Consider the following 16094-nt stretch of genomic DNA (forward strand, 5'->3'; position numbering starts at 1 on the left):
GGACAGGATCACTGCGGTTTTTGGTGCCACCTGGCAGCCCTTCATGCTCCCACCTGATTGCCTCCCCTCTGACTTTGATCAGATAGAGGTGGGCTGTCTCCAAGTGAACTGCTTAAGTGTATGACGCACAGTAACATCGAACACATGTCCAACGAACTGATCACGCAACAACTCCTCTGAATTTGGAATGCCATTAGCCTCAACAAAGGCCATAGAGCCAATGAAATATCCTGGAGGGTCTCACCTCACCTTCCTGCTGTCGACATGAAAAGAACACTTCTTGTAATGCCGCATAAGATTAGGTGCAACACTAGAGTTCATGCTCACAGGGCTCACACACAAATCTAAAGTTACGCACAAATCAAGAATAACTCCCGCATAAATCAGGGTAAGTATGCTTTCTCTCCATACTGTTTCATGCAGGTTGGAACCAATGAGAGCTGAATGTGCAGCAGGTGTGCAACATCAGATGCTGTTTAGCTGTGTCATTTGGCCTAACGGTTAGCCTGATGCTGGCGGCAGGTGATGCGAGTGAAAAAAAAAAAGTCTCTTAATATTCTTTATTAGGCTATACTGTAACTTTACAGCCGTTAACACAATTCACGTAATTCCAGCAGATTTGGAAGTGGAGTAAACGAGCCTTGCGGTGATTAGCAACATTGTGCAGTTGTTAAGTGTTTGTGTAGACAACATTTATCAACGGATACTGTCCCTGAGAAAAACTGCTTTGTGCAGCATTGCTCTCCTTGACATGGGTTCCCTTCAGACCTACAAACCCTTGCTGTACTGGCAGCCTCGCTGTCAGGCATTGACGAAGCATCGTCTTGAAACAATAAGGTTCTGGACCAGGCAAAAAATCCTCAACCTCCCCTGAGAGTTCTGTGGAGAAACTTGCATCACTTGGATATGCAGTGGTACTGAGCGGTACCACTCCATCTCAAAGACCCAGTGTATGTTACACAAAGCTACCTTACTGTCAATCATAGATCCAAGCCACACCTCCGCCGCTCAGTCTGGCTCCACTAGCCCCGCCCCCTTTTTGGCATTTTTAAAATCTGTGCTGAGAATGGAGTCAGCCTCTAACTGCCCTGTTTGTTTACGCTTTAAAAAGCAAAAATAAACATTATTCAGACAAAGTCTTAGCTCTGCACTCTTGGTACAATCGCTTCATCGCCTAGAACCAATTCTGTCAACTTCTTATGACCTCTCCTCAGAAGGATGGAGGCAATCGCAGCAAAGATTTTAGAAGCTATTTGTGACAGGGGGAGGGAGTCAACTCTGTGTGAGTGAGATGGGGGAGGAGCCAATTCTGTGTGACAGGGGTGGAGCCAATAGTGTGTGACAGGGGCGGAGCGATGTATTTGTGACAAGGTCATAGCCATGTATTTGTGACGAGGTCGTAGTCCTATATGTGTGACGAGGTCGTAGCCCTGAATGTGTGACGAGGTCGTAGCCATGTATGTGTGACGAGATCGTAGTCCTGAATGTGTGATGAGGTCGTAGTCCTGAATGTGTGATGAGGTCGTAGCCATGTATTTGTGACGAGGTCGTAGTCCTGAATGTGTGATGAGGTCATAGCCATGTATTTGTGATGAGGTCGGAGCCAACTGTTTGTGATGGGGCGGAGCCTTGTATTTTTGATGAGAGCAGAGCCATGTATTTATGACAAAGTTGAGGCCAACAGTCTGTGACGGGGGCAGAGCCAACTGTTTGTGACGGGTGTGGGAACAACTAAAATATCAATTTAAATAAAACAATTATAAGACAATCAAGTTAAATACCTAATAAAAATCCATACATTACAAAACATTGAATTAATATAAAATACATAATAGATGAGATAAAGGAGAGAAGTTTATTAAATCATAATAAAACGACTAATGTATTTGAAAAAGTATATGAAAAACCATGGAAAAAGAAAAAAACCGGTTGCATGTGAGATTTGGTCATTTTTTTCAGGCTTAAAAATAACCAATGACGAATTGAGGGCTAAAAAAATATTGGCCAATCAGTGTCTGAGAATATTTGACTGACATGTAGATCATCCAATCAGATTCAAGTGTTTTCAACGCAAGCCACGGTGTTAAGTTCTGAGGTCAGTTTCTTGCCGGAGTGCGAGGAGTGTTTGTCGGAGTTCTTCATCGTCCTTAAAAAGTTGTCCTATTTCTGAAAAAATGAGAGAAATTGTTCATCTGCAGGCCGGCCAGTGCGGTAACCAAATTGGAGCAAAGGTAACAACCTTTTCCCCCCAGTAAAAGTTTATTTTGAAGTGAGCGGGAGATCGTTTGAAAGTTAAATTAGTGTTTGCGCGGGCTGCTACACAACCGTTAGCTAACGGCTAAACTAATTCCGGCCCAGCGGTGAATGGCTGAAACTAAGTCATGCTACCAGGTTGGCTAACCTAGCAGTTCATGATAATGTTGTTGTTTTATTTTTAGTTCTGGGAAGTGATTAGTGACGAGCATGGCATTGACCCGACTGGAACCTACCGCGGGGACAGCGAGCTGCAGCTGGAGCGGATCAACGTTTATTACAACGAGGCATCAGGTAAACGTTAATGCCCTCCCGCTAGATCAGTCAAAATGGGAGAAGTTCGGCCTCTGAAGCGACATTTTAGTGTCGCATTTGTCCCGCAGGGGAACATAATCCCCCTGGATTTCAGTTCAATGGGTTTCCTAGTTACTGTAGCCCAGTTTCCATGACACGACAAATAAACAAACAGAGCATCAAGCTAACAATACAACACCCAACACTATGGTAAAAAAAAAGACCACAAACAGACTGTTAAGTGTTTAAATGTGTGTTTTACACCAGTTATTAAACTTTTGGGGGTGCTTTTTCTTAATAAGTTAGTTTAGTCACTTCTGCTCTTAAGTTTCAATGAAAAATATCAATTCCCTGTATATTTACTTAGGTTTTAGTCCACCTAGTTTTACTATGCAAAGTAATTACTTTGACAAAACTTGTTAGAAAAGTTTTATTTTGCTCTTTGACTGTAAAATAGCTCAATTTAACAGGCAAATTTGTGTAAATCAAATAAGTGAGAAAGAAAATAGACTTCTGACTAAATTAAACCTCACATTTGCACAAAATATTTACACTTTTATATTCTTGTTGTGCCCGTTTCCTGTTTGTGCTTTTTAAAATAGGATTATGACAACATTAAAGTTGTATCAAACTAGATGAGATAAAACATTTGATCCATTAAAAGTTGCTTTCTTTGCCACAAAAATAGAACTTTGTGAATAATGTCCCATTAGTAGAATCAATAAAGCTTTTTTTATTCAGAAAATTAAAAAAAAAAGTGAATTCGTATTTTTTCTGCCTTCTTTAAAAGGTGGCAAGTATGTTCCCCGTGCTGTTCTGGTGGACCTAGAGCCGGGTACAATGGACTCTGTGAGGTCCGGCCCCTTTGGTCAGGTGTTCAGACCGGACAACTTTGTGTTTGGTAAGCATTTTTTTTTACACACAAACAGTGAATCTATCATGTCTCTAGTCTGCATAAATGAGGAAGTTTTAGTTCAGTTTGCATAAGATATGATTTATTTCCATGTTATACAGGTCAGAGCGGAGCGGGTAATAACTGGGCCAAAGGCCACTACACCGAGGGAGCTGAGCTGGTGGACTCGGTTCTGGATGTGGTTAGAAAGGAGGCTGAGAGCTGCGACTGCCTCCAGGGTTTCCAACTCACACACTCTCTGGGTGGAGGCACGGGCTCCGGCATGGGCACGCTCCTCATCAGCAAGATCCGAGAGGAGTATCCGGACCGGATCATGAACACTTTTAGTGTCGTTCCCTCACCTAAGGTGCATATAACGCATCTGGTGTTTTTACAACAGCCTTTATCTTTTCTTTTGGTTTCATCTTTCCGTCTCCTCTTTCCTTCAGGTGTCGGATACAGTGGTGGAGCCTTACAACGCCACGCTCTCTGTCCACCAGCTGGTGGAGAACACCGATGAAACCTACTGCATAGATAACGAGGCGCTGTATGACATCTGCTTCCGCACCCTGAAGCTCACCACACCCACGTACGGCGATCTCAACCACCTGGTCTCAGCCACCATGAGCGGCGTGACCACCTGCCTGCGCTTCCCCGGCCAGCTCAATGCTGACCTGAGGAAGCTTGCAGTCAACATGGTGCCCTTCCCCAGATTGCATTTCTTCATGCCCGGCTTCGCCCCTTTGACCAGCCGAAGCAGCCAGCACTACAGGTACCATAAGAGCGACCTTAGTCATTTTCACCCTTTTGTTCAGTTTTAAAAAAAAAAGTGTCTAATAAATGTTTTTGTTTTAGGGCTCTGACTGTTCCAGAACTCACCCAACAAATGTTCGATGCCAAGAACATGATGGCAGCTTGCGACCCGCGTCACGGTCGGTACCTTACCGTCGCCGCCATCTTCAGAGGCCGCATGTCCATGAAGGAGGTGGACGAGCAGATGCTGAACGTACAGAACAAGAACAGCAGCTACTTTGTGGAATGGATCCCCAACAATGTCAAAACGGCGGTCTGCGACATCCCCCCACGGGGCCTCAAGATGGCCGCCACCTTTATCGGCAACAGCACGGCCATTCAGGAGCTGTTCAAACGTATTTCAGAGCAGTTCACCGCCATGTTCCGGCGCAAGGCTTTCCTTCACTGGTGAGAGGAGCAAAGTGAAACTGTTTCTGCACTTAAGTCAATACATGCAACCCAACTAATTATGATTCTTTTATGGCTTCAGGTACACCGGTGAAGGTATGGATGAGATGGAGTTCACGGAGGCTGAAAGCAACATGAATGACCTGGTGTCTGAGTACCAGCAGTACCAGGACGCCACTGCAGAGGAAGAGGGAGAGTTTGAGGAGGAGGGAGAAGACGAGCTGGCTTAGAAGATGGTGTTTCTTCAGATTTTCTGACATGTTCAAGCTTTAAGTATAAGAAAGGAGGTAGTTGCATAGTTGTAGTTTTAGATGGAGACATGTTGAGTTTCAGATGAGTTCAAATTTGTGATATTATAGGTGATGTGTGGATGCTTGTGTGTTAGCTTCATTAGGTGCACACAAGATTCACCTCTGGCTATAAACAAGTTGTTTCATATGTTCCTCAGCATTTATTCATTTTCCCTTTTATCTGATAAGCTCAATGGTTCAGCAAAAAATCAATCCTGCTTGTTTGAGTAAACAAAAAAGGAAAACATGCAGGGCGGGTCTTTTTGTGGACCAGTCTGGAATCGCTGCTTTAAAGGGTTCAGTGTCATGTTTCTTCGTCGCTTGTGATACTTTTTCTGTATTTAGATCCGAGCTGTTATGGTCAGTTGCTGGGTTGCGGTCACGTTGCCCGTTCCAAGTTCCACATCCACTGTCGAGGATCACTTCCTGCTGATGTCGTTGTCTATAGTGTCACTGTCAGCATAATCTGAATGATTTTAACTTTGTGTTTTGTTATGTAAAGAGTAAATACCAGTAAAAAATCTTCATTCTGAGAAAAGTCTCAAGTGGTCATATATGTTTTAGTATTTTTTGTTTTTAGAATTAAAATCTAGTGCAGAAAAAATGATTAAAAAAATATTTATCACAATTTCTATAAAGTTTGAAAAATGCTTTTACTTTCAGCACATTTTAGTTTTTCCTAATTTCTATATTTTCAGTCTAAAAAAAGTCTTTCAAGGCTGAATGAATGCAGGACTGTAAGCATGATGGTACATGTAGTTTGCACCTTTTTCATTCAAACATTGATCTGTTCGGACTTTCAAAGAGCTGTCATAGTATACAGCATCATCTCATTAATGGTATAAATATAATGCTGCCTCTGAGATGAAAAATAACCAGCAGTATGGTTAGAAAAAGGTTGAACATTCTTTAAACTTTCCAAAAACTACAGTCTAAATCACAATGAACACTTTAGCTTCCATGAAATCTGAACCACACAAAAGTCTCATTTTGTCTTCCTATACAGGGAGATTTTTTTCCTGCATTGTATTCTGGCCATTTGTTCCTCAAAAACAAAAATTACAGTGAAAAACAAAGATGAAGACAAGAGAATGCAGTCTTTTTAGAGATAAAAACAATTTTAAAGTGGGCAAAAATAATTGTACAGACAAAGAACATACAGGAAGCAGAGGAACAAAACCACCTTTCAGTTCCTAAATTCATCTTAGAGAACAATAAAAAAAACACTGAATGTAAACAATACAGATGAACTAACATGAAATGGGTTTTGCATTTAAGCCAAATTTGATCTAAAAAAGACGTAACATTAAAAACCTTGACATTATTTTACATGTAACCTAGTTAAGTTCTGCAGTGATGTTGGCAACATTTTTAAAGAACTTTTTTCAGTATTGGCATCATAGACACAAATAATAAAACTGAACGTAGTCAGGGGTTTTATAATTATATATTTTTTCTAGTTTCTATGAATTGTGCACATAATTAAATTCAGCCTTGAGTGGATTCTAAAAAAGAAATGATCCTGACTGCTGGTTTAAAAAAAGGCCTTAAACTGATTTTTGTCAAATGATGCGATTTTAAATGGCTCAATATTTTTTTTATCTAAAACTGCATGCATAATAGAATAAATAGTTTCTAGAAAACAAATAAGGCCACAAAATAACCTCCAAAGTATTATCCAGAATGATGTCAAGATCAAATAATGGTGTTTTACCTCTAACAAATGTCAGCTTTTTATCCTCGTAAAACACTAGCATCTTCTAAACATAAGCCTGCACTCTCCTGAGAAAGTACTGAAGCAGCAGTGGATTGAACCGGTTTAAGGAAATGTTCTTACATTTGTGAAACCCTTAGATGCACCAGAGACAGAATTGTCACAAGTGGCTCAAAATGACAACTGAGTTTGCTTCACAACAGCAACACAACATCCTTGTGTGTATGTCAAGTCTTGTTGCTGCATGCAGCCGTAACCATTTTCCGATTATTGCAGCTAACCCTGAAACTATCCTGATGACAGTCCAACTATGAGCTTATTTCAGATAATCCAATCAGATAAGTGCTTTTTTAATGGAAAAAAATCTATCTGTAACCACTCGGTGAAAGAAGCTTCAAGTTTGATTGTTAGAGTTCTATTACAACCATTTACTTTAATCCATCTTATCTTTTTATAAGTTTCAGAAACAATCACTTCGGACACTGCTGTGTGGGGAAATGTTCTTATAGTGTTCCTTTAATAATATTAGTCCACAAACATATTTTCCTCATAGAAAGTTTATGGGAACTCTTGAAATTCTGTAGATGAAACTGGTTCCTTAGACCAACTAACCAATGGGAGCTAAGTGTTTAGTAATAAAAGTAATTCTAAATCTATAGAAGATTAGAAAACATATATACAAGGATCAAAACCATAACAACATTTTGACAAAAAGCTTGCAAATGTAAAGTACATTTTGACCCTTTAATGCATCTAAGGGTTAGAAGATAGAACTGCTGTAAACTGGGCTAAAAATGACATTTTAACACCATTCTTAATGTCTGCAAACCACAACTCCATGAGGATTCTGTAAAGATGAGCTGCTCTCTGAAATGACAAAACACAAGTTCTCTCAAACTGTTTCCTCTATGCGTTTATTGAGTCTCGTCTCGCCTGCTTTTCCAAAGATTTTTTTTTTCTTTCACAGCGAGGTCTGGAGGTGCGGTGGGAGTTATTCAGCGTCCCCCTCTGTGGAGCTCTGAAGCCGAGCTGCTTCCAGCTCCTGCTGAACCTCCCTCACAGCCAAGATCCGAGTGAGCATGCTCTGTAGAGTAGCAGCATCCAGGGGTTCAGAACTGTACCAATGGCAGCTGTTCGGGGCAGAAAACCAGAAAAACACTTTCACTTAACAATCTAGACGATCACTGTTTCACAAAGGCTCAGCTTTCCTAGATTTCTTTTTGAAAAACTTGTCAAAGTTTCTGTTGTATAAATCTATGACCTCTCAGATAGAGGAGTTCTTAAAGAAGACATCTGTTAAAACATCTGTCTTAGGAAAGAGTCAACAAAACAAAAATAATATGAAATAAGTTTTCAGTTTTCATGGAGAGTTCTGATGACTCTTTAGGTCAGTGGTCCTCAACTGCCGGGCCACGGACCGCTACAGCCGGTAGAAAAAAATAAAAAGGTTTTATTTATAATCTGAATTTTATGTTGGACAACTCATTCTTAATGCATTTCTAGTCACTGCTGCACTGACAGCTAAATTGAACCCCTAAGTTAGCAAAGTTAACACAAACAAACAAATCTGTAATGTTTATTTTTGCAGAAAAGAAGTCAATGAGGAAACAGAGGAACATTTGACTTAAAAATAAAAGAAAGTTGCATTTAACAAAAAAAATTTCACTTTACTCCAAAAGTGGATTTATTGTGACAGTTGTTCCCACACACCATAATAATAACAAAGAACATTCAGGCTAATATTGAGGCAAATAATACAAAGTTTCTGCTAATAAAGTTGGTCATATGGTGGGTTCTTTCTTATGATAATTTTTAGAGTATACCAGTTTAATTTAGTGTTTTTTTGATTTTGTATTCATCTGTTGCACATTAAAAGTTGGACACAGTGGTAGTTAGTGCCGACTCTTCAGTTTCTACTTTGACAGATGTGGATTTAGATCATTTTAATGGTTCCTACACTAAATCTAGAGTAGAAATCACATTTAAAGCAGCTGCAGATATTTCCCAGAGGATGAAGATAAACCTAACTCTCAAAAGTTAAATAAAAACTATAGGCCAAAAAAAAAAAAAAATCAGACTCTCTGTGAAAATATTGTCATTAAACCGGTCTGTGAGCTGATAAAGGTTGGAGATCACTGCTTTAGGTGCCAAAACACAATATTTAGATTCGTTTGAACACCTCAGTGTACGTCCCTGTAACACCAACATCGTAAATACGCACACAAACATCCTAAAAGTGTTTTAAAGCGGCTGCTGTGGCGTCCCGGCTGAAGAGGTCTCACCTGTCTGTGTGAACGTTCTTCTCAGGCTGCAGGTAAAAAACATCTGGTCGATCCCTCACAGATTCTGGGCTGCTTGAGAGCAGAACAGTAAATGTAAGTTTAGTTCTGTTAAAGGCAGCTTTAGTGGCGTGTGTTTGTGCGTGTGCAGGTCTCACCATCTGGACAGGTAGAACTCGTAGAGCCGCACCGGACAGTGCAAGGGGTAGGTGACATTTTCTAACATTTCCAGGTCTTCCTCCTTCACCAGCCGCTGTTTTTTGATGAGATCTTTAAAGAAAGGAAACAAAGCATGTTCGAATGATTCTCTAACATAAAATAATACTGTTTACAAAACCACCTTTGTGTCAGTAAAGCAGCTCTAGTCCACATCATCACAAAATCCTTAAAAATGTGACTCACACTTAGCATAAAAGGTTGGACAGGAGTCCTTAAACTGTATGACGTTATCAGCTTTTAAATACAGTTCTATAAAAATTGTAAAATTTAACATTTTATGCAAAAAGTTTGCACTAAAATAGTGTTTATTATCAGAAATCCATGCTAAATTAACTAATTTTACTCTCCAGTTCAAATTTTCTATTTTTTATTTCAAACTTTGAACCTAAAGGTTTTAATTCAAACAATTTATAAAGGCAGAAAAAACTTGGTCTCCACAAACAAGCTCCTCCCAGTAGCAGATTATCAACGGAAGATTTGTTTTCATAATGAGAATAGCGTAATCATTACATGCAAATTGTTCATGCAAAACCTGTGGAAAATTGAGTTCTCTGTTCTAAGCGATCCAGGGAGAATGATAATGGAGCTCTGTGACTCTTCATGAGAGTATGAAACAGCATTTCATCCTGTAATTATACATTTCTCTGTGTTTACTACACTCCCTACACTCTTCCTGACTTCCTGCTAAACAGGAAGTCTCCCAGAATCTCCTCACTGAAGGTTGCAGATTGTATCAGCTTCCCCTCGAGGACAATAGAAGTTTAGGGTTACAGACTATGATTAGGAACAGATTCACATCCTTTCATTTGTTTGGTTTAACTGTAAATCAATAAGCTGTCACCTGTTTGATCGGGGCTTCTCCTGTAGTGGAGGTAACACACTTTTCCAGCACGACTGCAGATTTTGGAGCGCCGGGTGAAGTTTGAGAAAGACAAGTGCTGGTGTTGCTCCACGGTGGTCAGGTGGAACTTTTTGGTGCAGAAGAACAGAAGTGTGTTGAGCAGCACAATAGGAGAGTATGCACCCAGCTGCTTACACTCCCACAGAAAAGACTCCTCCACTCTGGAGGGAACAACACCACCTGGAAATTAAACAAAATCATTGTTGGTTAAAACACTGAGGCTGAGGGGCAGCAAACACATCCAGATACATATAATAAACATGTCAAATAAAAACTACCATTTGGCAGCAGCCTCGGCTTCCAGAGTTGAAGCATTGAGCTGATTTCACTGGCAAACTGACCGTACAGCTCATCTGTAAAAATGTTCTCAATACGCCCCTTCAGGAAAATATACTAATTCAAGAGAAGAGAAGATGAGTCAAAACAAGAGAATAAAAACGTCAAAACAAAGACGTGTGTGCTGTGCACCTGTTGTATTCCTAAACAGAGGTAGAAGATACTGTCCGGACTGTAGGTGTCTCCGTTTGGCCGCCGTAGTTCTTTGATGAAGCGAGACAGAGCACAGCTCAGCTCTGCAGAGTTGTACTGCAGGATGTCTTCTTTCAACTCCAGCGGAGAGGCTGCAGGGACATGGAAAGTGAGGTGTGACCGTGCCACCGATGGTGCAGCAAAGACAAAACCGGCGGCTTACATTCTTGAGGCTGCTGCTTGCGCTGTTCGACCCAGTTCTTCCAGGCTTTGAGTCCGTACACGTGGTTGAGTGTGAAGGTGGCGGGAGCAGATGAAGGACTCTCTGCTAAAACAGTCCGCCTGCGACCCTGGATGGACAGACGGTGAACATGAGGAGCGGAGTCATCGCTGAAGGCCTCAAAGATTGAAATCAGACAGTTTTTGCAATTTACTTGGGGGCTGCAGATCCCTAAAAAGTCTTAAATTTAACTGACGTAAATTTAGGCCTTAAAAAACAGAAATATTTTAAATCTGGTAAATAGGTTTTAATTTTTTTATAGTCAAACATGTCCAGGACACACTGAGTCTTGAGGTCGCAAATCGTTTATAGCTCAGCTAGTTAACTAGCTCATACTTGTCTGTTTGGGAAAATATAAAAGTGCAAATTTTTGTAGAAATGTCTTAAAAATAGGGATCAGTCATGGCTGTTGAATCTGGTTGGTGGAAATTCGTACATTTGCCGAAAGACATTTAAATTTGGAACAATGGAAATTATGGCGAAATGCATGTGTAGAGTGAGCAACAGCTGACTTTTAAATCTTTTTTTTTAATTATTTTAAAAAGGTAATTTCCTGTTTCCATTTTGACTGTTAGTCCTCTGAAACATTACCGAGGTCAAATATCAAACAGATAAACATCATGTTGGTTGTTTGTGGCCTGTTCTACCCGTTTGCGGCTGAAGGAACCCTCTCTGGGTCTCTTCACTCCTCGCTGAAGAACAGGCGGCTTCTGCTCCAACGGTTCTACAAAAGATTAAAAACAAATTCTTATGTTAATCTTTTTATTTGAACCGACTGACAAAAAGAAAGCTGACATCTCACCAAGTGGAAAGTCAGTTTCTAGGTCCATCAGTGAAGAGGAGGGGGCTTCGGTTTTGGGATCGGGGGCAGAGGAGTCACTCTTTGCCGCGCTCGTCTCTGATTGGCTGTCAGGCTGCGACTCGGTTGAGTCTGAGCTCTTGTCCGAGGGAGTGGGAAGAAGCAGGTCGACTTGAACTGCTTTGTGAGTCCGCTCAAGGTCACGGGTTGTAGGATCAACCGCTTTCGACTTCAAGTCTTCAAAAGAAGAGGCATCACTCTGGACTACAGCAGAGAAGAAAGGAAGTAATGCCACATGTGAGAAGATCTCAAACATAGTTTTCAAAATAAGAGCAGCAGAAATGCTTCCTCTCACCTGCACAGGAAGCAAATTCCTTTTCCTGCTTCTCATTATCTGCATTGAAAACCTCTGACTGCACAGCTGCATCTGTCATGTCCTTGGTCTGTGGCGGCACCACGACTGGGACGGGAATCTGGAGAACAAAGTGTGATGACAACGTTACTTTTCAAAGACTTCATGCAACGTATAAAAATGTTAAAAAAGTAATTGAAGGGGACACACAGGCATTGGGATGACCAGTGGAACGGGCATGTGCTGGGAGTACATGTTCACAGGCACTGGAATGTAGACCGGCACTGGTACAGGCACCATTACCACCTTCACCTTCTCCTCTACATCTGTGGATCACAGGAAAACCAAGAGTGAATTCTAAAGTGAAGAAAATCTAACAACACTCAGAAGCTTTCCACTTACAAGACGACATGGTTTATTCCTAAAGTCATGAATGTAAATTATGAGGTGCAGCTGTTCTCTATTTCAACAGCTATCCCTTCATATTATATACCCACATGTATATATTTTAATATTTTTGTTATAGAACAGGTGCAGGACTGGAGTTTTCCCAGGTGATGTTAATATTACCATAAATTCCCTCAATTTATCCCTTAAATATCCAAAAATCCATTATTTAATAGTCAAAACTCTATTAATAAACTCCTCAAACTAAGTGTTTAAATATCTGTATGACTCATGTAACACACCTATATGTAGAAAAAAGCAGATGCACACATTCAAAATAAAGGAAAATTTATTTTTCTTTAAAGACAGTCTTCTTTTGAAACAATTAACACAATGACATAAAGCAGATGGACATTGACAGATCCATATAAAATAAGTGTTAAACTACACAAAATAGGTTTGTTATAGCCTTCCCTCTGGTCAGAGAAAGATGAACTGAAGATTGAAACTCCATGAATAGATCAGTGACAGGAAATGACTTTATTATCACTCATACATTCATGTCAAAAGTCACATGTGCAACAAAATAAAGGTATAAGGTGACAGAAGTGTGTTCCAATGAAACATTTCCATAACTGTTTGAGAGAATGAATGAAATCACATGACCTTTACATGAAGAGCCCTTTTGTTTGCCTCTTACAGGAACATTTCAGTTCAGAACTTCTTGTTAAAAATCAAAACCGGCAAGTGGGAATTACTGTTGCCATTTTTCCCTCCAGATGGATTTAAGACAAAATTTGAACTAAATGGCATGCACTTTTGTGTCCATTTTTGTTAAAGTTTTAGGAAGTCTATGCATGTTCCACCTCAATACTGATTACAGAGAAGTTTAGCTGCACAAGCTTAGAATGTACAAACAACAACAGAAAACATTTGACCAAAATGCATTTCATTTTTAAACAAGAGGCTAAAGAACATGAGCATTTTTGGCCTGTAACTTCACTGCTTCTGCACAAAGAATGACAGAAATGAAACATTCAAGTCACAAAATAATAATAAAGAAGATAACAGAAAATGGCAACAAGATGAATACACACAAAGATAGGACATTTAATGAATGAATGAAGAGTGACCAGCATCAGCTTTAGTGTTCACTGTCTTTATGAGGTAATGCTTTTTATTAACACGTTACAGCACGTCAGTGAAGAACTGGATTCAACACTTTTGTTGCAGAAATATATATATATAAAAAATCCCTGTTTTGTTTGTGTAACAGCTGTAAAGAACAGGAAAGACAGTAGTGTGGGTGGGAACCCGACAACCGTGCTGGTTTTGTCTGGGCAAACTGCAATCACCACCCCTCCAGTCAGAAGATCAGGACACTGTGGAGAGAAAAACTGGGTGACACACTTAAATAACTTTTTGAAGACATCAAAATAAACAACAATAAAACATTTTCTTATTACTTTTTATGAATAAACACAATGATCACCAAAGATCTGGATACGAACAGGCAGAAACTTTATTTATCATGACAGATTTTGACTCTGGAGTCCTACCTGGAGTTTCCAGCTCTGGAGCCATTTTGTAGATTAGTTGGGTGTGATAAAGTTCAAAGCACGGCACAGGACAGAGGCTGGGCTCCCCTGAGCACGTCTTACAGTAGTATAGTGTTTGGCTTTCACTTCTCCCACAATCCTTCACTTCAGGCTGCTCCTCTTGTGCAGACGTTTCTCCTCCTTCCGTCCCCTCTGGTTCATCCTCCGTTTTTGGCTTCTTGCTCTTAGGCCCCTCTTCTTCCTCCACTCGCTTCCTTTTGCGTTGCGAGCAGACTTTGCAGTCTGAATTGGTCTCCTTTTTGCCCAGGAAATGGCGTCCAGTCAGGCGTGCTGGCACGCCGTTGGACGACTGAATTTCCTCCTTAGGACTGGGCGTTTGTGCAGGAGTTGTCGTGGGTTGGTTGGGTTGCGAGGAGCTAGCTAGCAAAGCTGGTGCAACTGCTGTTAATTGTGAGCAACAAATACAGAAATGAACCCAAAAACAAAAAACAGATGTGTGCTATTGATAAGGAGCAGCTGGCATTCAAAAGCATGACTTCAATATTTAGTAGTGTTAGTGCGATTCATTCTAACATATTTCACATTGCAGCGGAAAATTGTTAGAACTCAGAGTTGATTTGATATAAAACCAAAGTATTTTGTGACAAACTAAATCTTCCAAATAGGAGAAGTTTCACCCATAGCTGCTGGAAAAGAAAGTTCTAATAGCACCACCTGGAGGCTGGAAGTAGATTACAGTCGTAGAATTTTGGAACACCATAGATAATCAATAGGAATGGGGTTTCAACTAAAAATTCCCTGGCTTCCACAGCCACACCTTGGCGGGCCAAAAAATAAAATTTAGCTGGCCCCCCTTTGGGCACTCATGTCTATGTAAAGGATATCTATGTAAAACGCTCACGTTAATGTGTATATTTTTACAGGTTCTACCTACAAAAAGCAAAACCACTGAACATGTTTTGGGAGGTAAACCAGGTGGAACTTTAACCAATCAGGGACTTGGATTTGTTAGTGGCATATGAGGTGTCACTTCACATTCATGGAAGTGGCAACAGTTTGAAAATTGATCATAAAGGAGAAATAAATCTGAATTTTATACATCGGAACAGAGGTGCGACATAAAAAGTCTGGACAAAAATTTAGACCGCCTTGACATTTCAGACAAAGCCTCTTCCAACTTCACTAGTAAACAGTAGAAAAAAAAAAAGAAGCCCCTCCCTGCCTGTCCAGTGTGAACACCAAAGGATTAATGCATGTTCAAGAACCCGTGTTTAGATCATTCTTGAACGCCCGTTCCAGCTGCCCGGTGTGTCTGTAGCTTCACACGAAACTACTTGATGCATCTTTAACCTCTTAAGACCTGAGCTAACCCTCTACACACAGTCACAGGGCTCCAGTTAAGCAGATTTAACAACTGTAGTAATATAACCCAAAATATGATATCCACATTTGTAGATTCCAGGTCTAAAGAGGTTCAAAATGACCTAACTTTCTCAAATAGGCTATTTAGGGATGGAACAGATCAAACTCTGATCAATAATAATTGAATAGCCAAATAATTTTCTCCTTTCAATTTTTTGGGGTAAAAATTGATCAAAAGTCTTGATGTGATCCAAACACAGACATGCCATCTTGTATTTACCTCCAGATTCAGAGGAAGTTTCAGGCAGCTGGCACATGCTTTCTTGGTCCACAGTGAAGGGTCGACACAGAACCGACTTGTTCTTCATCTGACGGCGGCGGTGTGCCGGCGGCCGCATGGCGTCGGTCTGGGTACTGGCCTGTGGACAAACATGAAATACAGAAGCAGATCTTTCAGCATCAAAACCTGAACTGACTTGTAGCAACCAACATGAGTCCGTTTCTTAGAGAGGACAGATATGATACACGTGTTCTGAACCGTGGCTATTGATCCAATACACCTCTATCAAACTACTATGTTAGTTTTGGCTCTCTGATCCCAATGCCTCACATTATAGAGATTATTGGACCTCGTGAAAAGAGAAGACAACTTTGTAGGCATGTCACCTTAAAGACCCACTTGAATCATATTTTGATCTATTGTACAAGTGATCTCAGTGGTCTTTTATTTATGATGATAACATTTTTAGCCAAAATTCAAGAAAATTTGTGTTTTCTAGGATATTGTTTCTGCAGAGCAGCAGGATTTTCCCAGGAATTTACTTCTAATCTGTGGCCATAACTGT

The 16094-nt window shown here is 40.4% G+C and overlaps 2 protein-coding genes across 7 annotated transcripts in view; one reads left to right on the forward strand and one right to left on the reverse strand.

Moving 5' to 3' along the window:
• The first annotated feature begins 2069 nt into the window (after nucleotides 1–2069).
• Nucleotides 2070–5470, forward strand: LOC112146473 (tubulin beta-4B chain). The gene is made up of 7 exons (XM_024272317.1): nucleotides 2070–2231; nucleotides 2439–2547; nucleotides 3338–3448; nucleotides 3562–3806; nucleotides 3889–4211; nucleotides 4295–4639; nucleotides 4722–5470. The coding sequence occupies exons 1-7, from the start codon at nucleotides 2175–2177 to the stop codon at nucleotides 4867–4869; spliced, it is 1338 nt and encodes a 445-aa protein (XP_024128085.1). The 5' UTR covers nucleotides 2070–2174; the 3' UTR covers nucleotides 4870–5470.
• Nucleotides 5471–7540: 2070 nt separating this feature from the next.
• Nucleotides 7541–16094, reverse strand: part of LOC112146440 (zinc finger MYM-type protein 4) — a 29961-nt gene continuing 21407 nt past the window's right edge. For 4 of the 6 annotated variants that reach the window (XM_024272285.2, XM_024272269.2, XM_024272293.2 and 1 more), the window contains 12 exons: nucleotides 15530–15668; nucleotides 12152–12267; nucleotides 11945–12062; nucleotides 11593–11853; nucleotides 11438–11514; nucleotides 10734–10860; nucleotides 10511–10662; nucleotides 10321–10435; nucleotides 9983–10222; nucleotides 9081–9192; nucleotides 8926–8997; nucleotides 7541–7773 (listed from right to left, as the gene is read on the reverse strand). In XM_024272285.2, coding sequence (XP_024128053.1) covers nucleotides 7635–7773; nucleotides 8926–8997; nucleotides 9081–9192; nucleotides 9983–10222; nucleotides 10321–10435; nucleotides 10511–10662; nucleotides 10734–10860; nucleotides 11438–11514; nucleotides 11593–11853; nucleotides 11945–12062; nucleotides 12152–12267; nucleotides 15530–15668 — 1668 coding nt within the window. In that variant the 3' untranslated portion in view covers nucleotides 7541–7634. Of the gene's footprint in view, nucleotides 7774–8925; nucleotides 8998–9080; nucleotides 9193–9982; nucleotides 10223–10320; nucleotides 10436–10510; nucleotides 10663–10733; nucleotides 10861–11437; nucleotides 11515–11592; nucleotides 11854–11944; nucleotides 12063–12151; nucleotides 12268–12845; nucleotides 13711–13887; nucleotides 14329–15529; nucleotides 15669–16094 lie in introns of those variants that run through there. The other 2 variants (XM_024272278.2, XM_024272304.2) reach the window with 2 other exon arrangements.

The sequence above is a fragment of the Oryzias melastigma genome, linkage group LG22 (genome assembly GCF_002922805.2).
Source record: "Oryzias melastigma strain HK-1 linkage group LG22, ASM292280v2, whole genome shotgun sequence".
Taxonomy (NCBI): domain Eukaryota; kingdom Metazoa; phylum Chordata; class Actinopteri; order Beloniformes; family Adrianichthyidae; genus Oryzias; species Oryzias melastigma.